Raw genomic sequence first — 26,176 nt, 5'->3', positions numbered from 1 at the left:
GTGTTCACTTCTTCATTGTAGTGTTGTTGGTTCATGGGTATGATGAGTAATCTGTATACCATTGTCCCGAATGCAGCATGTTTGTGTTGTATGGGATGGTTAGATATGTTGTGTATGTGTGTGGTGGTGGTGGTTGGCTTTCTGTATATTTTGAAGGTGTGTTTGTTGTCAATTTTTGTTATGGTGATGTCTAGGAAATTTATGGAGTTGTTGTTTTCAAGTTCCAGTGTGTATTGAAGTTTCAGCAATTCTGAGTACACTGCCCCATAGAAACACAGTTGTAATCAAAATTCACCCCGATTTTTTGTGAAAGCATATCTTTAGAACTTTTCTCTTTGTTGTCCTATAGGAAAAATATCAATTTGGTCATCTGGTCGAAGAGAAGACTCACATTCAGTTTCAAGACGTATTATTTTGCATCCACTTTAGTGTCATTTCAACACTATCCCACAAATTACTGCAATTTTCCAGATTTCTGTCTGACTGCATTCAAAATCGCAGACTTCCGTCTTTTCGGCCCGGACTTTCTTCTTGCACTGTAAAATTACTGATTGTCCGCGAAACCCGCGGCATATGGCAATCCTAAGTACACACCACAGCTACCCACATGCGAGCATGAAAGGATAAAATGTATTATGCATGATGGTATATTGTCAATGGATGAAATAGATAAGCAATTTTCTCTAGAATGTAGCACTGCCAGACCACTTGTGTTGAAAATAGATTGAGAGAAGTGTAGAAGAAGAGGAAAACAATAATTCAAAACTTATTTAACATACAGATTCTAAGTGCAAACCACGTGATAGGTTTCCCTTTTGATTGATGACTTCTCTGTTTTTCATTGTAGGTCAAAAAGACAGTTTCATCTGTTACTATTCGTCGACAACCTGCAGACTCGGAGATGCGTTTGCCTATATCACGCCGGCAGCTTTCTTCTTCCATTTCATGTGATTCTCTTCGTATTAGCAGCTGCCATGCTAATAGTCGTTCCATTGAGCTGAGATCTACTTACCAGCCAGTCCTTTACTTCTGGACTCCAGGATACTGGTATCGCCCAAAATCATTCATCGCTGCTTACCATGAGCTACACCATCATTTACAGCAACTGCACAGATTTCAAGAATCCTGTGTAGCATCTCAAGGTAATACTTCATTATATTAAAATTAAAAACTTCACTATTTCATTTATATAAGTGAAATGACTCATGTTATAAAGTTCTAGTTTGTTGTTAGTATAAGTAATCTAGAACTGAACTCCTTACCATTTAAAATTCATTGGAAATTTGTATGGCTGGTTGATTTCCGAGTATACAGTAGTTTCAGTGCCTTAACTTTTTCTTCCTTTAAAACCACAATACAGTACTTCATTGTCTTCATTCAATACCTTGTTTAGTGTATGCTTAAGTACAGTTTCTACAGATACTAAGCAAATTCAATGGAAATTAGACTTAACATACGAGCAAATCAGTACTGGTAAAATACATTCCAATCCTTGCCATTTCGAGTTTATGTTCATCAACTAATTACCGAATTATGAGTGTGGAAACTGCTATGTTTCGGATGACTGCACAATGGGACAAAATGCGAATCTAGGTGGCAATAATTCATAACTTAACTCCTAATGGTCAGATTTGAATGGAATATTTGAATGAACTTTTAAATTAATAATATTTATATTAAACATATTAATATTAAATATTATATATGTAATATAATTACAATATAATATTACATAAATATAATATAAAATAGTGACCAGGTAGCTCAGTTGACAGAGCAGCTGGCTATGGAATGGAAGGTCCGGGATTGGATTCCGAGATTTTCTCGTTGTCAAACTTCCAGAATGACCTGAGGTTCACTCAGCCTCCTATCAAATTGAATGCCGGGTCTTTCCCAGGGATAGAAGGAGGTCGGAGTGAGGTGCAGACCACACCACCTCATTCTAATGCCGAGATCAAGAAAGCACGGGTCTCTATCTCGATATCCACAATTGCCTTCATGGCATGTGTAAGAGCTAGCTTTACCTTTACCTTAGTATAAAAATATATAATTTATTGAAAACATACATGTTTTAGGATTTTTCATTCAAAATTTTCGTCGTCGTCATCATCATCATCATCATCATCATCATCATCATCATCGTTTTTATCTGGTAGGTTTTCCTTCTCTCCTGACCCAGTGTTTTGTCATTCAGTAGGCTAAGGACTTCAGGAAGAAGGGCTGATTTTCTCAGTTTCTGTGGCTGTGCTATCTGTGATGTGAGAGTGTCGAAGGAAACAAGTAGCACGTACAAAATATCTTCTAAATTACTTGTTTTTTTTTTTACATTTTCTGGAGTGCCTAACTCTCTATTTGCCCTAATGTTTGTGTCCTGTCTCTTGGATGTCTTCCAACAACTGTTCAATTAGTAAAATTACATGTTCTATTACACTGTATTCTGCAGTAACAGTTTATGAACAGTGAGATGTACCATGGGTACATGTTAGATATAATTTTGCAGTGTCCTGTGCAAATGTCCCAAAGGCTTCTGTACCAGTACCAATGCAATGCTGTAACAGCTAGAATGGGTACGGATGGTTTTTGAAAATTGCTTTATAAGCTCCTCGTTGATACCTGTGAGCTCAGAAGACTTTTTAAGTGATGCAAGAATCGTCATGCTGTGTTTCCATCATTAGACAATCATGAGCCTCTGGAAGCAGCTGATTGATACATAAACCTAGTTCTCTTCTATTCTTTTAAGCCCTTTCCTATGTGATTTTTTTTTTCATATTTTATAATTTACTTCTAAGAAGTCGGTATCAACTTTGTTATCATAAGCAATGTTTCCTCAGTAGACACAAGAGCGAGCCTTTAGTGTCTTTTTATTAGCATGCAGCACGTTTTCATTCATTTGAGCGCGGGAAATAAATAAAGCACCTTGGAAGAAATACCCCCAAGAATTTAAAAAAAAAAAACTTTAAGTGTAACCAAATACACATTGTCAACCAAAGGACTGCAGATAGCTCATTATGCAGAGTTCAATAGACTTATTTACCTGTTTTCAAGCATGTAGAGAAGAAGATCGTGCTTATATGAATTTCCTGTCTCTATGATAGCCTTCATGAGACTCAAGAGAGATAGAGCGAACAAGGTTCCACAAACTGCACTGCATGCATATCGTTCCAGCTATAGTTTTATTTTCATAATATGTCAAAAAAATCGTATGCATTTACTTATTTCTAAATAAGATAATTTATTTTATAATATATATTGACGGGTATTCAAAATTGCAATTTATTTATGTTGTTGCAGGTGTCTTAGATGAAAGAAGAAACAAACTTCATAAGCTCTCTCACAGGATTATTTGTGAGTAAGTAAATTTATAAACTTCAGATATGAAAAGACAGAAGCTTTACAGAGGACTTACTGGTGCCATATGTTTATCAGAATGATTTATAGAATTTCTACCTCTGAACTTAAATTAGCTCCCATACTTGGTACAAATCAAATATCTCTATGCACCACAACCTGAGGTCTATTGTGCACTGGGATGAGTTGTAGCCCAACGACAGCACCCATGCCGAACCGACCTAACCCCCAACACCCAAACGACCAGTCTGCCACCCCTCTAAGTCCATATACCATTCCACCCCAACAGCCCCCCACATTCCTCCCTCAAATGGTCTGAGGTGTATGTCACCCCTCCTGTCTGGCCAACGGTTTAAGGTGTAGACCACTTCACCTGTCGGGAGGGGAGTGGATTCCGCTGCTGGGTCACCAGCTACCATGCTTTGCATATCCATATGCCTGATAAAATTATCTGATATTCATCCACAGGGGTGCGGGAAAAACCCCGAAAAAACCTCACCAGGCAACTCGTCCCAAGTGGGGAATCAAACCCTGGCTCACTGGGTTTGGGAATGAACACGCTACCACGAGACCACAGCGATGGACAATCATTTAGTTACTAAATTGATTTGTGCTAAAATGTAAGCACTAACTCTTGAGAAACCATTTTCTGTACTAATGTTATTATGTCCACATTTAATAGAAATCTTGTTTTAACAATGTATTTATTTGAGTTTTAAAACTTAAATTACAATTTGGTTGATTTGATTATACTTTTCTGTTTCCAGCAGTGATGAATTTTTATGAATATGCTTTATACCTCTTAAAAACTTACATTTTAGTATTTTAAGCAGAACTTTATTATTAATGTTAAACTAGTTGAATTAACAACTTCTTTAATTTCCTTGTGTTAAATTATGTAACCATTATGGTGAGAATTTTGTTGTTTGTATTTGCCCAATGTCTCTAAAATAGTATTATTTTTTAAGTACAATATATAAATCAATGATGTTTACAAACCTTTAAAGCGAAATTGACAGTAAAAGCTCCAAGATTTTCTATAGACATTACCAAGACATCCCCTCTTTAAATTTTGACAAAGATTATTTTAGAATCTCAATCTTTATTACTCTCTTCCTCAACTAAGAAATTTACTATGGGTATTACAGAGAAAAGTCACGAACCTCATATTGTTACAAGTCAGAGTGTTGGTTAAGTGTTGGGGTGGTTTATTCTGTTCATTCTTACTGCCCTTCTAACTGTCAATATTATCACAATGAATAATACACCCAAATCCTTTCAATTGATAGAAGATTGATGATTAATTGGTTATATTTTCTTCCAAAGATTGGCAACTCAACTAATTTAGCCTAATACCATAGTAATTTTCAAGGTTGAATTCGAAAACTGTAAATTAGTGTCATTGTTTCCCCTGTTGTTTAGTCAACTGTCCAAAGACAGGTCTGAACTTCAGAAGTGATACCAACATGGCACCACTTATGAGGCAACTAGGCCAAGAGATAATGGAGTAAGGTGGCCAGTTCCTTTATAAGTACACTAGCCGCCTGGCATCTGAAAGTATAGCGGCGTTAACTTCATCTGTAAAACAGAGAGTGCGCATGCGCGAGCATATACCACCTGTACTGTTTCTACCCACCACGTGACGACACTCATGCTTGCAGATCCCAGTTGTGACGTTAAAAAATAGCTATCCACTTTTCTAATTGCATCTATTTCCGATAACTTTTCCTAGAAAGAATCTTTCTCTCTCTGAAATTATTACAGTCACTGTCCCAATTTTGATGCTTTAATTACTTATAACAAATTTTCTTTCGCTGTGTGTTACTCATTGAAGCCATCAGAAATTAAGATGTGACAGCAATTTACATGTTACTGGTATTCAATTTTGTTTACAGTTCCAGTGACCCATGTCTGGGCAGCAAGTGGAGCCAAAACGTGACGAAACATACAATAAGTTGTGACAGAACGAGCAGACACAGAAGTTCAGGTAGGCTATGTCCTGCTGCTTTGACATGACATAACTACAAGATTTGTTAAATAGAAAAATTTATTTTCTTCTCTTTCGTGGCAAGCTCTATAGGCTGTTACTACCAAATGTCTTTAGAACTTTACTTAACATTCAATAATTATTTTAAACATTTCAATGTGTGTACTTCCAGAAGTACGCCGTAGACAGGAGGAAAATTATGTTGCTCAACTGAACAGAAGGCTCAAGATGAAGTTGCCGTTGAGAGTGTGGGATTTTGATTCAATTACACTTGCATACCAAATTACTATGATAGACAGAACTCTATTTCTTAAGGTATGATATTGCATTTAACGCAATAAGAATGACATTGAAAATGAATAAGTAAATTGCACATGCTCTTTAACAAGAAGTTCATTAAGTTAATAGAATTCTGATAGTAGCAGTTCCTGGCCTGGAAATTTGATGGTCAAAAAAACAGTTCGACATCACATGAAGAGCTTTTATTGAGGTTTTTAGAATATAAATTTCCTTGTTAAATTTATGGTTGGAATTGATCATCCACTTTGTTTTAATTCATCTCTCGTATGAATTCTCAAGGAAAGAGATTTGTTCTATGTACACTTTTAACACTTACATAGCCTAATCAGTTCACTGATAGTGATTAACCTTTATAACTGTTTATTATGTTAATATGAGGAAATTACATGGCTGACTAGTTTCAAAGTGATCTTCATTTTGGCTTTGAAAAATAAAGAATGACTAGGCTTTAGAAAATGAAGAATATCACTTCGAAACTTGTCAGCCAGAAAATTTCCTCATATTAACACAGTAAAAATTATAAAGTTAATCAGTGAAAGAGATTTACTAATTAAAATGTCGTTAGTATTAATCATTATAAACATCAGCTTATAAATAAATTCGTAAAAACAGTAAACACAGGGATATATTCCTTTCTGATAAGCTTTGTGTTCATATTACAAAGTATCAGAGCTTAAAAATAAGTTACATGTTCAGTTCAGTTCAAAAAAATCTATACTAATAATGAATCTGTAGCCGAAAATAATTGGTCCTAACATATATTATTAACCACCCTGAAACCGAAAATCGCTTTTTTGAAATTTTTGTTTGTATGTATGTCTGTCTGTCTGTATGTTTGTTACCTTTTCACGCGATAATGGCTGAACGGATTTCGATGAAAATTGGAATATAAATTAAGTTCGTTGTAACTTAGATTTTAGGCTATATGGCATTCAAAATACATTATTTAAAAGGGGGCTTATAAAGGGGCCTGAATTAAATAAATCGAAATATCTCGCTTATTATTGATTTTTGTGAAAAATGTTACATAACAAAAGTGTCTTTAAAAATAATTTGCGATAAGTTTTATTCCTTGAAAAATTTTGATAGGACTGATATTTAATGAGATAAATGAGTTTTAAAATTAAAATTACCGCCATCTAAGGCCGTATAATGAAATGAAAAACAAATGACTTCGTCTATAAGGAGCCTTGGACAGCAACAATCGAAAGCTATGAAAGATAGTCTACAGATAATGTTTCTGTGTTTGTATGAAGTAATATCGGAAGCTAAATTAACCGATTTGTATAATTAATTATTATTTCACCATTGGAAAGTGTAGTTTCTCTAGATGGACATAATGCTATAATGTTATTACAGTAACTTCTGATATAATATAATATAATATAATATATGTAATGTAATATTATATAATATAATTTATTTGAAGGGTTCAGAACCATAGTGGGCCAAACGCCATTTACTGAATACGTAGAAAACAAGGGTTAAAATTAAGTTATTACCATAATTCAATGGAAACCTATAACAAGTAAAATAAAATATACACATTAAATCTAAATGATGTCAATCTTCATTAAACTATGGTTGCATGTAATAAAAATTAAGAAACATGTTAAAGGAATTGTCATTGCACCAAATGAGTGTCTCTGGACCAAAATTATCGCATTTTAATTATTTGGATGTAATTTAAATTAAGTAACATATTAAACGATTTATCCTTCTATCAAACACGAATGTTCCCTTGATCAAATGTCCTATTTTAATTATGTAATTACTTTATATTTATTTCTAACGGGTGCAGCGGAGAGCACGGGTATGGCTAGTATATTAATATGAACAAGAAACGTCTTGAAAACATTTCATACGTTCTGTTCATGACAAGAGACTGATATAAATGACAAGCACATCGTTTCACATGTTCATTTCACGCTACCAGATAAATTGAAGCCAACAATCAAAACATTTTTATGCAGCTCACATATTTAGATAACAGTAAAAGAAAAAAAAAAAGGTATAAACTGTATCGCTGACATGGCCGCAGGCTTTTTGGTGTGATAACATCAAGCAACAGCTAGCTTCTCAAAATACATGTTTATTATATGTTTATTAGTGTTCAAGACAAATTATAAGTTCAATTAAACATTTTAGATTTGCCGTGAAATCTTCTCTGTTGATCACGCCATTTGGACACATGATCATTGGTATAAAGGCCAGCAGTGCTTGTACCCAGCTGAGCAGCCTCCATACACTCGGCTTTCTGGCGTTTCCTGCACTTTCTGGTCCGTTCAACCCCACTTATAGCAGATTTCTCCTATATTTCTTGATCTGCTCTATTGGTTTGAGCTGGTTTCCTCAATTTCGACTTGGATGAATCGCCAATGTTCATATTCCACTAAATTTGTTTATACACTCACAATACTCACACGAAACTTCTGATTAAATATCACTACCAATATTCGTCCGAGAAAATAAGTTTATTTAGCAAACGTATGCCGTTTATTGCACTCAAATTGGACGAGTGTAATCACAGTGCATTCTCGAAGTTGACTGTGCACCCGAAATTGTACTCCAGCTCTCCGCATGCCCTCCCCATCTGACACACCTAATCGCGTAGTGGGAGATATGCCCCACACGTTGATATCTAAGTGAACAAAATCCATCAGGAACTTCCTATTGTACGAATGCTTCAAACTCTACCAAATTTCGTTACACCAAGTTTTCTAGCACATATTACCGCTACTGGCAGATTTAATTATCAGACGTTATCACGTCTAGAACTTACAGGCCTACACATTTGTTAAATACCAAGATATATTATTACCACTATTAGATACAGCAACGCTTCTTCAGCTATTTTCCCTTACGACATTAAGACAAGATGTCCTGTAACAGTGGCGCCACATAAAATAAAATTACATAAAAAATAGCCTATATTGAAACAATGATGATAACTGAATTATTTACACAAAATTAATGAGCTAACGTACAATCCCCAAGAGAACCGCCACTGTAGCTTATTGTTACATGAAAAGGAATTTATTCTAATTAATAATTATTGTTTCTTTCAGATTCCAGACTCAGAACTTGGTGTTTTAATTTGGCAAAGATCGTCAAAAAATGCACCTAATATTGGTGCAGTAATAGCATTTGCTCATCGAATCTCATGCCTCATTTCTAGTGAAATAATGAAATGCAGCTCACAGAAGGTTAGTTACAGCCTGAATAAATTTGAATGTCTTATAAAATTGATTTAAATAATGTTTCCCATATGGCCTGCATATGAATAAAAATTAAAATATGCAAGGTGAATGATTTTACAAGGGGATCAGATTTTTGTAATCATTGTCATCATCATTATGTATTAAACATGAGATTGATGCCTGTTTTGACTTATTCATCTTCATTTTCACTTTCACTTTATTACCCTTAAAGTATTCAAATACATTCGGCAGGGTCAAATAAACACAATAATAAAACTTTAGTTAAAAACAAATTAAAACATTCTTACATAGTATAAAACTGATTATATAGTAGGCCTAATCAGTTACTGACCTTCTCTTTGAATGGTTAAGTCCTTCCACACTAAAGGAAGTCTGTTAAGCAAGTTTAAATCCGTAATTACATTACTGTTTTGAGTCTGTTTAAGCCTTACAAATGGTACCGGTATATCAATATTGTTGCCACTTCTTATGTTAGGCCTGTATTTATGTACCGTAATTCACTAATATAATATATTTCACTATTTTTCGTAATGTATTACAATAATAAGAGTTCAAAAAGAAGACAGTCATTTTGGGCGTGTGCGAAAATTTCCAGGCAGTAGGCCTATATCTTGCGGCTCTTTTTCTTCTTCGTCGTCATCATCATCAATGTCGTTATGATCAATATATTCATCATTGCCATCAACATCATAATCCTTAACAATGGCAGACCACATGTTCTGACAAACCAATGAATGTCGCCTATCAAACATTTAAGGGATCTTCCTACTTTTCTTGTGCCAGTACCTATGCTTATGGTCAAAATGCTGTAATTGTAGAAATAATCTTGTGTAACATGCACAAAAATGTAGTTGTACTTATTAATTTTGTAAAATATGCTGTAGTTTCTACTTCTTATAGAACTTTGTAATTTATTGTGTGATATAACAAACATACTGATACCAGAAGGCCTACCGGTACTAATTTTTCTACTGAGAAGTCTCCTCTCTTCATAGAGGCGGTTTTAATGGGTGAGCCTTTTGGACTCAGGTCCACTGAAAAACTTGAAATAATTGAAGGGTTTGAAGCTAGACGTGACAATCCACAATTAGGGTTGCCATTATGCCAGTGATTTTATAGTGTAAGAGAGAAAATCCGGGCGGAAAAGATGGATGTCCGCGATTTTTAATTTGGAGATTTTCAATAATTTGTGGGATAGTGTCGAAATGGCACTCAAGTGATTGCAATATAATAGGTATATCTTGCGAACTGAATGAGCACCTTCTCTTTGATCAGCTGATCAAATTGAAAACTTTTCCACCAGATAACAAAGAGGAAAGTTGTAAAGATATGCTTTCATACAAAATCTGAGTAAATGTTTACCACAGCTGTGTTTCTGTGGAGCAGTACTCAGAATTGCTGAAAATTGTAGACTTTTATTTCTCTGTAGCTGGGCATAATGCCAATTTTGAAAGAGTACCTATCTTCTTTGAATGCTCAGTGGACAGAAGAAAGAAAGAAACAGTAAATGCAATTCTGCAGATGTAGTGTAATATGAAAAGTGTAAATTGCAGTGAATTTTACAAGGTCATTCAGAAAAAAACAAAGTTCTCTTCTTCAGGGCCCTGTTTCTCAAAACTCATGGACTAGTAATACTAGTCTGTACACTAGTAATATTAGTTTATTGTACAAGTCTGTGTTTCTAGAAACTATAAGGGTAAAGTAATAGTTACCGGTTCACAGACTAGTAATATTGGTCGATTTCACCAGTTCATAAGTGATTCTGTTTCTCAAAATGCTAATCTAGTTGATTATACTAGTATTCAAACAGGAATATTCCTACAAGACTCTAAAGACTGGTGATTTCTATATTATCAGTTACCGGTACCAGTGACAACCTTTCTCAGTTAAAACAAAATATTGTAGTTATTTTCTTTTAATATCTGGTTTGGTGATTCCGAATGAAGTGATGAAGAAGTTGTGAGAAGAGCTAAAACTATATCGAGAAAGAACAATTATTATTCCTTTACGGGAGCATTGTTTAAATACAATGAATGGTTTAGGTAAAGTACTGAAAAGCTTGAAAAGTTGTTAAATATAGTGGGACCTGCCATAACAAGACAAAAAAATAGAAGGCTTGCATTATCAGCAAAGCTTCAAATACAAATTGCTCTACAAATCAGGATGCTGATTATTTTCCAATGCCGTCTAGTCTTTCTGTCCTAGACCAGCAACACTTGCAGAATTTTTTCCTAATAATATAATACCAATTCATCAACTGTAGTAATTTTTACTGGCTTTCCTCCTCCACTGCCAGTTCTTGTGGCATTGTCAACTTTAGCCTACAAATTAAATATAAAACGACAATAATTTATGACTAGATCAAATATAAAACTGAAAAAAAAAAATTAGCGAATTTTTCAAGTCATAAGTGGCATTCATGTCGGCAGTAGACCTACTTGCTACATTATATGTTCATATTACGATACTGTGAACTTGAATTGGTACTTATCAAAATTACTTTCTTAATGTTGGGCCAGTAAGTGTCCCTAACGTATGCATAATCTTTGTTCTGAGGTATCAGTTCCATAGCCCCACACATTACAACACTTTTTGTCCATTCGTTTACTTCATCATTTTTTGTTAACATGCTTGAAAAAGCACCGAATAATAATCCTTTGATTCATTAATCATATTGAATATAGTTAATTTGCTTTCAACTGATGGAATTTCAACCGAAAAGAGAAATCAAAACCAAAACACAAACAACTTAGCCTTCTAATATCAAATAACAATACCAACCAATGGCTATAAACAAATGAACTCACTCAGCTGACTAGAGAAACAGATCATGTGACTAGTGAAAAATTGTCACAAGTTACTAGACTGGTAAAATAGTTTGAGAAATAGAATCTACTAGAGCTGGTGAAATATACTCTGGTAACTACTAACTGGTGAACTACTAAACTAGTATTTTTGAGAAACAGGCCCCTGTTCACAATTCTGAGAAGACTGAGTGGTACTGGTACTGTAGTAGTGATACATAGACTTAAATGATCTGTCACTAAAATAAAAGAAAAAAAAAATGCAAGGTCCAAGTAAAATAAGGTGATAGATAAGATACTGTAACGTATATATATGTCCAACTCTGTCCATATTAAGAAAATGAGTGTTATAGATGTAGTATAAGTTTCTTAGAAATTCATACGTTCTATGTTATCACGTGTTAATTATGCCCTGGTTTTGTGTTTCTTCATTATGGTAACCTTACCCGCAATGTCACAAAGATTAATTTTTTTTATCTTAATCTAACTTAGCTTGTGGTAAGCATGAATAACTCTTAAGCTGCTGAAGGTTGCAATAAAAATTGTGAGTTAAGTTTGGCGTAACTGTTCACAGTTGAACTTAAACTTTGAATATCTCCAAAACTATTCCATATGGATCAGTCATTCTATCTATTCAATTGTTGTTTTTTTACGCTGTTAAAAGTAAAAATTTCCTTGCATTGAGTGAACGAAACTAAAACCGCGGTGAAATGAATTCTTACATCTTATTAATGATATGATAATATTCATATTATGACTGCAAAAAGAATAATTGGTTGTAGATGAAAGTCTCCTTAAGTTTGAATAATAACCATACAAAATATTTTTATAGAATTGTTGCTATCTCTGTAGTATTGAGTTTTGTTTAGTCTTGTTTCTGAAGGGTTCAGATTTTGGTATTGTACAGTAGTGTATGTAAGTACTGGTATGTGTTTTGTTCTTTTTCAACTTGGTTAGGCTGATTTAACATCCAATATATTTATTTTTTAAATTTCATTATCTTCGCTTGAATATCTTCTCTGTCTTTAACTGGAATATCAGATAACTGAATATCATATTGGTACCATACTTCAGGGCCTACTTATCTAATATTTCTTTCTCAGTAAAAGAAAATTGCTTTTTATGGGTTTTTGTATCTAAAAGATCATTACTTAAGATTTTGTGGAAGAAATTTTCTTATCGAAAATTTTACAAATACTATGAAATAAAACGTCTATTACAAGTTATCATCTGCACTAGATACGATTAGGTACTTTATAATTGTCATATTATGTAGTAATGTATTTCACCTTGCATTAAAATCTCTTAGAATATAGTCAGTAATATTCTGAGACTACTGAGACTATTTTGTTCATATAAATAAAATAAATTGCTATTTAACATAATTATAAATAATTTGATTATCGATATGCACTGTACATTACACGTTCATTTACATATGGTGATCAATGAGAAACACTCATGTATGATCAGTTAGGAGTATAGGCTAATAGACTTGTAACAAGAAAAACAATATTTTATTCATCATTCTTGAATTCATTTTAATCAAAATAAAAGTAATAAAAACTTGCAAATATATATTGACAATCAGAATATAAAAGGAATTGAGTGCACAACATTTTTGGGAGTATGGATTGATTCCAGTTTGTCCTGGACTCAGCACGTAAGCTTTCTCTCTGGAAAACTGTGCAAATTATGTTATGCTTTCAGAATTCTTACAAAAAGCATCTCTCTTCCAACTTTAAAAGTAGTAATCTTCATCTTACGATGTTTGGTGACGTATACACGTCCGTTGATGTGACATATTAATGAATTTAAATACTATTATAGTCACAATCATGCCATGGTATGAAAGAAAAATTTCACAACCTCGAGCGGGATTCGAACCTACGACATTTGTAAAGTTTCTTTCAAGCCATAAGCAGTGCTGACTAGATCAGACGCTATGGACAGTACTCTATAACAGAGTCACCAGTATGAAAGGATAATTCCAAGCCTTTGGTGTGAGACGAACTCGATAGTTCAGTGGTAAAGCGCCTGACCGGACAACAGGAAGTCGTAGGTTCGATTCCCGCTCGAGGTTGTGAAATTTTTCTTTCATATCATGGCATGATTGTGACTATAATAGTATTTAAATTCATTTAAAAGTAGTCTACTATGCCCATGTACATTTCATTCTTTCATATGACGCAGTGCTCTGGGGAATGTCCTCTGAAGCTATAAAAATACTGTATTTAAACTTCAAAAGAAAATAATAAAAATAATGGAATAAGTCGCTATATGCACTCCAAGCAAAGAAGTTTTTCAAGAATTAAATATTTTACCACTCCCCTGCATCTGCACATTCTAGAAACAGTATGCTTCATTCATAAAAATCTTAACTATTTTAAAAGAAAGTCTGAAATTCATGATCATAACATTAGAGCTACCAATAACTTGCATATAAATTGTCATACTAGTACCAAAAGTCTTAATAGTACTTCACATACAGGTAGCGGTATCTTATTATATATAACAAGATACCGGTATCTGGAGATATAAAACGTTTAAATTACGAATGTTTCAAAACCAGAGTAAAAATATTTTGCTTCAGTTCGTGCCTTTCAGAATACCGGTACTGATTTTTTACATTAAAGCCACAAAATGAAATACCTACCTTCAATACTATTGCACATAATTTTTCTCCTAACAATATTAATAATAAATATACAGAATAACTAAGATGAAGTCTCTTGGCTCTTAAAGGATCCTAATAAATCACCTCAGATGATAACTTTGTTTCATGTAATGTCATTATGTAGGTATCTTGTCTTACTTAATTTATGTTAATTATTCTATTTATTTTAATGTCTTTGTAAACTGAAAATGTATTATGTATCTTGTTATTTATTGTATCTCTTTTAACACTGTAATGTATTAAGTTATTTAGATTAAATACATAACGACCTGTGTTAACACTTTAAATTATAATGTTATTTTACCTGATCGACTAGTTCCGATGTTATTTCCAGCATCTAGTCAATTCTGACTAGAATTCAGAAGATGATGTCAATAACATCGAAACTAGTCAATCAGGTAAAATAACACTATTTTTAAAACATTAACAAAGTCAAGTCTTTATTTACTTCATCCAAATAACTTAATACAGTCGTTCACAGGTGACAATATTTTACGTTCAAATGTTTTTATTCCTTTGTAGGAAAGAGCTCGATTAGTCACCAAATTCATCAATGTGGCAGACAAATGTAACCGACTACAAAACTTTCAGTCTTGCCACAGTGTGTTAGCAGGCCTCAAGAGCCCAGCAGTATATAGACTACAACATACTTGGGCCTATGTTCGACAGCACCATGCTACCAAGTACCAGTGAGTCTTTAAATTGGTGTTAAGAGATAATTTTAAGTAAATGTTATAAAATTATTTATGTTTAGCTCTAGCATAAACTAATAATTGTTTATGCAGATTGAAGCAGAACACGATGTTTTTTTTTAAATTTAATTCTCAAATCATTCGCCACATGTCACTGTAATACCGGTACTTCACGCATTTGATATCAGTGTGCTTCCAAGTTCAGTTGAGATGAGACACTGGTCTATAGAACACTGCATTGCGGTAGTAGAGGCATTTATAATGGCAGAGTCTATCATGACTACATGCTGAAGTTTTCATCTTCAGTTTGATCGATGTCATAATACTCTGTTATTGGTACCTGTACTATTGATGTCGAAATGGCGTCAGTAAGGGACTGTGAAGGAAAACAATCCTCCTGGACGACCTCGTTTGGTACATACACCGACAAACATAAATCGTGTACGGGATGCTATCTTGGATATAGTAGTCTCCAGTGATCAGCTCGGCAGCAAGCTATCACACTTGATCTGGTGGCTAACAGTGTGTACTGAATCTTACGCAACAACCTTCACTAGCATCTGTACAAGGTTCAAGTTGTCCACGAGTTTAGTGAACAGGACAAGACGAGACAACTTCAATTTTTCAATGAGTTCTTGGAGCTTCGGTTTTGGGTTGTAAACAACCCATGTGAATTTACAGAATTTCCTATACCTACGTAGTGCAAAAGTGACAGTATAGTGCGTCATTTCCTCTGAGTGCATTATTAGTCTGTACTTTTGGACATGAGGGCTGTTTTGTTACTGTAAGTACTAAATGTTACATAGCTATGAGTCATGAGGTCAATCCTCGTCGCCGTCATCACTTGTGATTCCAGCAAGATTCTGCTCATACTATGTCTTTCCATGGGAGATCACATTGAACTGTTTCTGGGAAGAGTCATTTCTCGCTTTGGGGATATCAACTGTCCGTCCACTGGTGTGACCTGACAGAGTACTAGATTATTTTTTGTGAGTTTATTTGAGACGCTAAGTTTATCAGCAACGTCCAGCCAATATCAACGAGCATTAGTGACTCATTTGTGAAATTTCGAATGACACTTTCAGTGGATTATGTCATCTTCTCCAGACAGACTACAAGAGTGTATTAATCACAATGGTCGACATTTACCACATGTTATTTTCAAGAAATAGTGTCACATATTAATTCTCAATTAAAAGAAGAACGTATCTGTGTGAAACGTCTCCATGGTGGCCATGTATCATGCTGATCACATCGCTAGGGAGGCCCGCAATGTGAGAGAGTGTTGGTTCAAAAAAATTTCCTGGCTTCTTATACACAACAATGGCTTGTTCTGATAAGTTGGTACAAAGAAGGAAGAAAAACAATACAACTATAGAAAGAAAGGAGAAAGTCATTGTGTCACTTCTGCTTTATGATTCTCCTTTCATCTCCACCTGGTTACCGGTACTATTTATATTGAAATGGTTGAGGCTTCTTTTAATATGTAGATTTAGTGTAGATTTAATATGCCTATTTTGTGTAAGAATTTGTACATGAACTTGACTCATATGTTGTCATCTTCTTTTCATATACTGTATATATTTAAAGAGCGTTTTGTCTGCTTTTTTTAATGACAGTGCATTTGAGAAGCTTTGCCGAAGATACCGTGATCCTCGACTTCCATGTTTCCAACGTGCATTTCATAAAGCAAGTTTGAATCCTCCTTATCTTCCTTACATAGGGGATATTTTGGCAAGACTTTTAGGACGAGTTCCAAATGCACCGAATTTCTTCTCTGAAGGCAAGTATATTCTAGAAAAATATTAAAATAAAAATAAAAATTGTGCGTCGTAGAACATCTTTATGGAAATCGTCTGCAATGTCACTCTTTTAAGCATATTCATAGGCGAGATGAATGAATGAATGCCTTTTCAACTTCTCTGCATACACGTGACACAGTTGATACACTTAAATGAATATGCCTCTGCAGTTCTTGGTGCTTATAAAAGTTAACAATTTTATGTTTTCTTCAAGCACATAGTTTCTGAAGAAATTAAAACACTAAACACCTTTTTCCGTTTTCCGAGCTTTGCTATTATATTTACTGGCCTTGCTGAGCGATATAATTGTTTTTAATAAACCAATAAATAACACAAATTCGAAGAAAAAATAGGTTATTACAAATTACCTGATTATGAGACTTAATGACACAAAAGACTCTTAAGAGCAGTTATTCCTAACACAGTCAGCAATCAGATTGATTTATTATGTCACAAGTTTTTCTTTCTTCTCTGATGTTATATCATTAAATGCCCACTTAGTTTACAGTTGATAATCATAGTCCTTCAAAAGGTTTGCTTATCTATACTCAAGTTTGTCATGTCACCACAAACTGAGTGAATCAACTATATTGTGAGGAATTTATTTAAAGCTTCTTTTCAGGTGCAAGGAACTAAATGTCAATGACGTTAATATATTCATATTTAAGGACATTAAGAAATGTATAAAATAATGGTGGGGTGCATTTCCAGACCTTACCAGTCATAAATTCGTGGCAGAGCCAGACATCAAATACGGGTCCATGTTGTCTGCAATCAATGGAGCTAATCACTGGATCAATGCGCCGTCATTTTATAATTCTGTATACTGGAGGTAAAGGGAATTATGTCACAAATACTGAATTTTACAGGAGAGCTAAATGAAAGTGCTCTTTACCTCGATACAATGTGACACGGAATACCCTTTCCAAGAGGCTAAATCACTTATTATTACACATAGGAGTTAGTGCTTTGCACCACTGAAAATAGCGCGAAAAATAAAATAAAAATATGAAAACACCTCAATTTCACAAAAAAAAAAAAAAAAAATGGACATAGTGCCCTTTACCTCCGATGCACAGAATTATAAAATATTAAGTAAATTATAAAATCTGTGCTTCAGTGGCTAGTCATGATAATATCTTTGAAAAATATTGGAGTGCAAGAAGTCAAATGACTTTATTGTCAAACGCCTGGCATTAGAAAACAACAACAACATATAGAAACAAAATCCACATTTCTACACCAATTGGTTTGCATCGTAAGATTTGGTAATAACAACTGTGAATCAGTTTTATAATAATGACATTACCGAGCGAGGTGATTCAGTTGTGAAACACTGGACCTATATTTGGGAGGTCCTGTGTTCAAATTCTGGAGTGCGCCAATCTGGCCAGGATTTTTAGTGGTATCCTCGATCACAAAATAACTACTAATCTGGTTATCAAATAGGTAAATACCAAAGTAAATGCCGAATTGGTTTCCATTTCCACTGCAGACACTGCTTCGCAAGACCTAAAGAGTTGTAGGCCTACATGATGAAAATGTCTGCAGATATGGGCATTAGATGGCAATATCTATGGTGGTTCACGGACTGACTGGTAGTTGGCCGCAATCCAGTATATTAACAATATAGAGGTGAAAGATAAAGTATCCCTTATATACGCCATAATGGCATTTGACCTCAGCATATGCTATAATAAGACGGTGTGGCCGGCACCACACTCCGACCACTTTTAACCTCTGGGAAAGACCTGATACTCAATTTGATAGGAGGATGAGTGAAACTCGGGGTTGTTATGGAAGTTTTGGCAATGAGAAAATCCTGTCACCACTCGGGATTGATCCAGGACCTTCCAGTACATAGCCAGTTGCTCTACTAACTGAAATATCTGGCTGCCATATTAACAATGTACCCTTGCAAAACAGCCAGCCAGCTAGCCAGTCAGTCAATCATCAGTCAATCCCAATATAAAAAATGCCATTTTTGATGATCAAGATTTTATTGTCAAGTTCGTCCATGACGTTCCTATTGAGTTAAAATACATCTTCTTATTTGTACTCTGGTAACTTCCTTTGGAAAAAAACACACACACACGCACACGCACACGCGCGCGCACGCATGCACGCACACACACGATATATATATATATATATATATATATACGTGGCTTCTTAGAAACCCATTCTATTCTGTACAAGAATATTTTGAATCAGAAAAGCAAGCTGTTGATATTTTTTAGGTTTCTTTCTCTGAATTGTATTATTATTCTGTAATATATTAGGAAATTCTCATAAATTGTTAATCAAATCAATATCTGTGATCAGTGTGTTACAATTTTCATCTAGATATTAGCCTAATTTTGATAATCTTGACTCTCAATTGTAAACTCTAAGGAGTATTTGTGATCATTTTGTTTTATGTTTAGTATTGTAATAGAATAATTTTCATTTTTGCACTATAATTTCACACGTGTAATTTGACAATGTCATTAGCTTTTGCTATAACGACAGCTAATAAATACTATACTATACTATACTACTATACTATATATATATATATATATATATATATATGTTGTTGTTGTTGTTTTCTAATGCCAGGCATTTGACAATAAAGTCATTTGACCTCTTGCACTCTAATATTTTTCAAAGATATTATCATGACCAGCTACTGAAGCACAGATTTATATATATATATATATATATATAGTGCGTCTTTGCCAACATGCTCCAGATGATTGACTGGCTGCGTGCCTGGTGGGAGGCCGTGATTCTGCCTCTGAGATGAGAAGCGCATTCACGCAGCTTAACCCATTAAACCTTACAATAAAGCTTCATGCACAATATGTGGTTCTCTGATGATAAATATGTCATTCTGTGATGCCACATGGCCATGCAGATGAAATCAAGCCTCATCATAAAAAAAAAATTCGATCGGGGATCAAGTTGTTCTTTATTTACATTTTCTAACATCTAATTACAAAAATTAAGCCTGTGATTGTAATCATGCCATTATAGAATTCTGTATGGTTTTAGTTTCAATAATTTTGTTGCCATTCCCGCAGATGCTTTAGCAATCCCTGTCTGCTGTGCTAAATGTCTCACACTCTAATGCCGCACCAATTTCATCCAGTTTTTCCTCTGTAAGAACATGGCACTTTTGTGTCTTTTTCTGTCATTTACAGAACCTGTTTCATTTAATCTATTAATTAACCTTAATATTATTTTTCCAGAGGGTACTGGCCTGTCAGAAAATTTACGTCTGAATTTTCGCCTCGTTGAAGCACATGATTTTCTGTTCTTTATGTACGTGTTGTACATGCGAATACTTTCCCTTAATGAATATCTGTTTACCATGACGAAACGATCTGTTCTCCAGCTCAGCTAAACGAATACTGCCAGAGGCCAAGTTACAGATAAACTGTTTTATTTATAGACGTCGTAGTGTTGATATGAATGGGAATGGTTTTGACTAGCTGCGTCAGCATACATGTCGTCTTAGCGGCAGAAGCACAGCCTTCCACTGGGCATGCGGCCAGTCAAACATTACGGGCATGATGGCGAAGACCCACTGTACATAGTAGTTTAGTAGAAAATTGAAATTTATAAAAACTTACCTATCAGTCATTATTTGTTAGGAGAAGTTATTGTCAATAACGATTCTGTCTATTGAACATAACTTGGTTTTGAAATTAAGTTATTCCTCTGTTTTAAATTAATTTAGTGTACTGTACAGCCAAATGTAAGAAAAGAGATAACATTATATACTGGTAACTGAAAAATTTGTTGTTTTGTTACTTCGCATGAATTACATTACCGGTATGTATTGCATAATTAGCTTAATATTAAATAATAATTATTCTTATCAAAAATCTAATATATTGACATTTGTCTAAGATCTTGAAAGCAGTCTAATGTCCAAAGACTTGTTACGAGTACAAATTATCTCTACAAAGATTTTAACGCATATTATGCACATTGATCTGTTTAAACTTTCAGATGCGGAAGATCCAAATTATAAGCACCAAAAGATGTTGGACTCCACTCAAAAGAAAGATGATGATTCAGTTTCAAGTTCATTGCCCAACATGATCAGACGTTTTCTTTCTGCTTTCCGGATGTGGCTTTTCTCTTCTTCAAATGTAAATTTCTTTAGAACAAGCACAGACAGTAACAGCTGCAAGAACAATCAAATGAAGAAAGATTGTGAGACTGTAATAAATATGAATGAAGCAACATCTTCAAAGCTCATCAAAAATCTTGACTCATTTTTTGAGCCCGTTTTTTCCTGTGAAAATATACAAATTCAGCGACTTCAGCAAATATCCATTCTGTTGAATAGATGCCAAATAGCAGCATCAAATTATGCATTCAGTCGAAACAATGTTGCTTGGGAGTATCTCCTGAAACAACATTACAAAGAAGAGAAGGACATTTTTTTTTATTCATTTAACTTAGAGCCAAGGAACTTTCATGAATAGGAAGAATAGAGTGATATATTATTTTATTATTTCGTTGTGTATTATGCCACAGCTAATACACAATCGATTCGATTTTGATATTTTTTTATATGTACATTTATTTTAGAAGGTTTTTATTTTTGTACTGTGAATTTTTATAGTCATGAAATCGGTGGTGATTTTCGAAAAGAAAAGTAATGGTCTCTGAAAATGAGTTTGTATGAAAAAAAAAACAACAAACAAACTTAATGCTTTGTGTGGAAGTAACAATTGTACGGTTTTATAATTAGTTCAGCCCATAAAGCATTTTAATTATCAGGTGACTTGATAGAAATCACTGCTGTAGAAACTTATTTATGTGCGTATGTATTTTATTAAAGAGTTATACACATATTTACATACAAATAAAATATATTTATATTTTTCATCCTGTAGGCATAGTGGTACTATTAAATGCTTGATATCAATTTTATTACGTCTCGGACTGAAGAAGGTAGAAAGAATACTTCTAATCTCTGGTACGGTACATCATTTGTGAGAAAAATAGATAATGACAGCTCACATACCGGTACATGTCTCATTTTGTTAACCACTTATTTTGAGGTTCTCATATTTGTATTGCTTATATTCAGTGCAAGTTCAGGTTATAGTTCATTTCCTGAATACTCTATTCTATTCTAATATCCATGTCAGGAATAGCTTATATATTTTGCTTTATTATTTCTTAATTACATAGGAAACAGTGTTACACGGAGATGTGGAATTGAGGTGACTTGTCATCCTCAATAATTTCTTCCAAGTGGACCGCTCCTCCCTCCCAATATTCCGAGGCTGTCTATAAATAATTTTAGATACCCAGAAATTGTACAAGAAATGAGCGAGCAAGAAAATAAGAATCACGTTAGTAGAAAAACTGCTAAAACTACTTGAGGTATGGTAGATTTGTCATTTTACCATATCTTTGTCTGTTAATGTGATGATGCACATTCTAAACAATAGACTTCTCGCATGAAAATTGCTTATGAACTCAACTCTGCCGTAAACTACATGAGTGACTACAGAAATGTTATTGTTAACTAATGCTGAGTTCTGGCAATAATGCCATTAACTTTCTTGCTCTCCAAAATAGGAGAATGATGTAGCAGAAAGCATAACCATTTTATGTAGGCACCATATTTTCATAATAATAAGAAGAAATGCGCACATGTGTGCAAGAGTTGATTTGTTATTATTCTTTGCTGTATTCGCTAATTGACTTGATTCTGTTCTTGCATTTTATTATGTGATATCTTTCGCAAAGCTGATCACAGAGTTCGCACACACATTCCAGACTAGGAGAGTATTTTTATGTTATGGCGATTATTATCGTCTAATGCAACCTTCAAACACCTGGCTTTGGTTAGCAGGTCCATATGACCTAGACAGGAGGACTGTCAGACAACTCCATCGACCATGTCCCCTTTCACCATTTAGGGGATGCTTATGCATGCAGTGACAGGTCAGCATGCTGAAATGACATTTCCTCCATTTTTAGGGGACAATTATACTGTTGTGTTTATTTTATTGGGTTATTTTACGACGCTGTATCAACATCCAGGTTATTTAGCGTCTGAATGAAATGAAGGTGATAATGCCGGTGAAATGAGTCTGGGGTCCAGCACCAAAAGTTGCCCAGCATTTGCTCGTATTGGGTTGAGGGAAAACCCCGGAAAAAACCTCAACCAGGTAACTTGTCCCGACCGGGATTCGAACCCGGGCCACCTGGTTTCGCGGCCAGACGCGCTGACTGTTACTTCACTACTGTTGTGTCGAGGTGGTCCCCAGACCCTCGTTTGCACCACAGGAAGATGAGGATGGGATTTGAGTAGGAGAGGTTATGGAATGCACTTCACTACTTCTTGCAACCCAACTAAAGAAATGTAGAAACCTACAGAACTATTCCAGAAGAAGTCATAAAAATTTATAGAAATGGACTCCAGTCCCATATTGCTACTCAGAAAGAAACAGTACGAAAAGGTTTGCAGGTCCTTTAGAAGAATACCAATATATTCCAGATTCTGCTGAAACTTATCACATACTGGAGTACTATTCTGTTATGACACTATACTTATTTTATACGTCTTAATGTCCACACCTGTGGAGTAACGGTCAGTGCGTCTGGCTGCGAAACCAGGTGGCCCGGGTTCGAATCCCGGTCGGGGCAAGTTATCTGGTTGAGGTTTTTCCCGGGGTTTTTCCTCAACCCAATACGAGCAAATGCTGGGTAACTTTCGGTGCTGGACCCGGGACTCATTTCACCGGCATTATCACCTTCATATCATTCAGACGCTAAATAACCTAGATGTTGATACAGCGTCGTAAAAATAACCCAATAAAATAAAATAAAATAAAAAAAATAAAAAAATACATCTTAATTACACAACTTTTAATACTATATCACTGAGAGAGAGAGGGAGCGATGGAGGGAGGGGGAAGGGAAGAGGGGGAGAGGGGGGAAGAAGGGAGAGAGAGTACACACACACTTATTTTATTAATATAAATTAAAGATTTGGTCAGGAAGGTCTCAAAGAACTAGTTGTCTGGGGCAGAGGGAGGGGGAAGTGAAGTAGGGGAGGGGAGGGGAAGTGAATGAGGGGAGGGGAGGGGATGGTAGGGAAGGGGATGGGAGGGGTAGGGGATTGGAGGGGTATGGGTGCGAGGGATGGAGAGGAGGTTGGAAGGAGAACGGGGAAGGGGATGGAGGGGGAGGGGAATGTGAAGGGGAGGAGATGGTGGGAGAAGGGGCGATGAAGGTAGGGGTGGGGAGGGAGAGGGCGAGAGAGATGTGTGTGTGTTTAGTAGGTTATTTTACGACGCTTTATCAACATCTTAGGTTATTTAGCATCTGAATGAGATGAAGGTGATAATGCCAGTGAAATGAGTCCGGGGTCCAGCACCGAAAGTTACCCAGCATTTGCTCATATTGGGTTGATGTGTGTATGTAAAACACACTTATTTTATTAATATAAATTAAAGATTTGGTCAGGGAGGTCTGGAAGAACTGGTTATCTGGTTATTCTAGAGAAAGTTGTTATTAGGAGATGGAAATGGAATAGATGCATTGCGGCAATATCCCGAAATAAATTGTTGTAGAGGCTCTGAGTGTGGAGCTTAAAATGTTCAAAATGAAATTCAACTCAGATACTAAAGAAGTAATTGATGTATTCATAGAAATGGTGCTAGAAGTTTTTGTTTAAATACTCTGTCACAATAAATAACTTTATTTTGTACTGTCTTGGTGCGGTTTGACTTCTATTTGAGTTTTGAATTGGATTATTGGTTAGGGATTTTTCTCGATCGTTATGAATGAATACAGAAATGAATGGAGGGAAGGGGAGGAGAAACATTTAAGGGATATGCAAAAAAAAAAAAAAAAAAAGACTCCTTGAAAGGTAAAGTGAAGGATGAAAGGAAGTGTTTATGTAAGTTTCAAGCCTGTTGGTAGCTTGTCTCACTCTGATTTTCGCCATTCCATATGAAGAAACATTAGAGAATTTTGAAGAGAAAAGCCAAAAATTGACCACACAAGAGAAGAAACAAAGCATGACAGAACAGCAACAGCGCAGGACCGCTGACAATGTTAAAAGCCTGAGTAGTAAGTAGGAAGAGGGGGCGAAAGGCAAGGCTCCGATTTCAGAAGGCTTAATTTGGAAAATGTCGAAATTTATGTGGAGGGAGAGTAGAGGCCCATTTCTTTTAGGGTTCATTCCAAGATTTGTCTTGGTACCTTAGAAAACCTCAGCCATACTGAGGGTCTCAAATTAGGAGGCTGATAATTTATTTTATATTCTAGGCAAATGTTTAAAAAAGGTGGAAGGTTTGGTTATAAAATTATCATAGTTGTCTCAATTGTATATGCATAAAAGAAAAATTGTCTATAAAATAAAGTGCATAAAATTAACAATTTAGGACATAACACGTTACACTACAGACAAACTGTAGTTGGGAATTAGAATTTAATAAATTAAACTTTCAGGAAGATTTTTATTTTTACGCGTTTTTATATTTTTCTCTATGTGGTCGATACATGTTTTCTCAAACACTGGTAAACAATTCAACAAAGGCGAGTATTTTAAACTATGAATGTGTGCGCAAGGTAATTTAGATTTCAGAACTGGCTATTTTTCATGTAAAATTTTCTCTCTCCTCGTCCATCCATTTCCTCTAATTTTCTAACCATCTTGCTTCCAATGAGATTGGATCCTGCAGGCGCCCTTGAAATGAGCATAGTTTCAAAACGTGTTTTCTCCATTCTTAATAAAATTTAACTTGTAACATTTTTTATATATTCTATGAACGCAGAATTCAAATCTGCAACTATAAAGAAACAAAATGAATTTTCTCCCCTCTTAATATGATGATGTTGAAAAGGAATTGTTGGTTGTAGGAGACTGGATTTTCTCATTCCACGAAAAAAAAATACTAAGATGGAGAAAACTTATTTTGAAGCAATACTCCTCAAAAACCTCAAATAATATTGAGCAGCAACAGTGGTTATTTATTTTCCAGTGAACACATTTTACCGCAGTGGATAGTCATTCTGCAAAATATATCAGCTGTGCCAGTGACAAAAGTTTTTAATTTTTTTCATTTTTTATACTCTTTCTGAGGAGTATCCCTCCAAAATTTAGGAGCTGGCTAAAGAAAATCGAATATGCATTATTTTCTTTTAATTTTCTTCTTATAGGTGATACTTCTATAGCATGTCAATGTTTTACTGTTTATTTCTGTACACATATTATCCAGAAAATATACCTACAACTTTGTTGATAATATCACTGTAACAAAAAGAATGATCTCATAAATGCTTGTTTACATTAAGGAAGTGTGTGTTTATGTGAATTAC

General features: G+C 34.8%; 1 protein-coding gene across 1 annotated transcript in view; it reads left to right on the top strand.

The window, feature by feature from the left end:
• LOC138714867 (uncharacterized) overlaps positions 1–21,535 on the top strand; it is a 53,248-nt gene extending 31,713 nt beyond the window's left edge. Inside the window, exons 7-14 of the mRNA XM_069847087.1 lie at positions 848–1,142; positions 3,292–3,349; positions 5,244–5,335; positions 5,508–5,650; positions 8,704–8,841; positions 14,860–15,026; positions 16,649–16,812; positions 20,831–21,535. Coding sequence (XP_069703188.1) covers positions 848–1,142; positions 3,292–3,349; positions 5,244–5,335; positions 5,508–5,650; positions 8,704–8,841; positions 14,860–15,026; positions 16,649–16,812; positions 20,831–21,312 — 1,539 coding nt within the window. The 3' untranslated portion in view covers positions 21,313–21,535. The remainder of the gene's footprint in view (positions 1–847; positions 1,143–3,291; positions 3,350–5,243; positions 5,336–5,507; positions 5,651–8,703; positions 8,842–14,859; positions 15,027–16,648; positions 16,813–20,830) is intronic.
• The last annotated feature ends 4,641 nt before the right edge of the window (positions 21,536–26,176 follow it).

This window comes from Periplaneta americana, chromosome 15, assembly GCF_040183065.1.
Source record: "Periplaneta americana isolate PAMFEO1 chromosome 15, P.americana_PAMFEO1_priV1, whole genome shotgun sequence".
NCBI classification, from domain to species: Eukaryota; Metazoa; Arthropoda; class Insecta; order Blattodea; family Blattidae; genus Periplaneta; species Periplaneta americana.
This window is presented reverse-complemented; position numbering and strand designations above follow the sequence as displayed.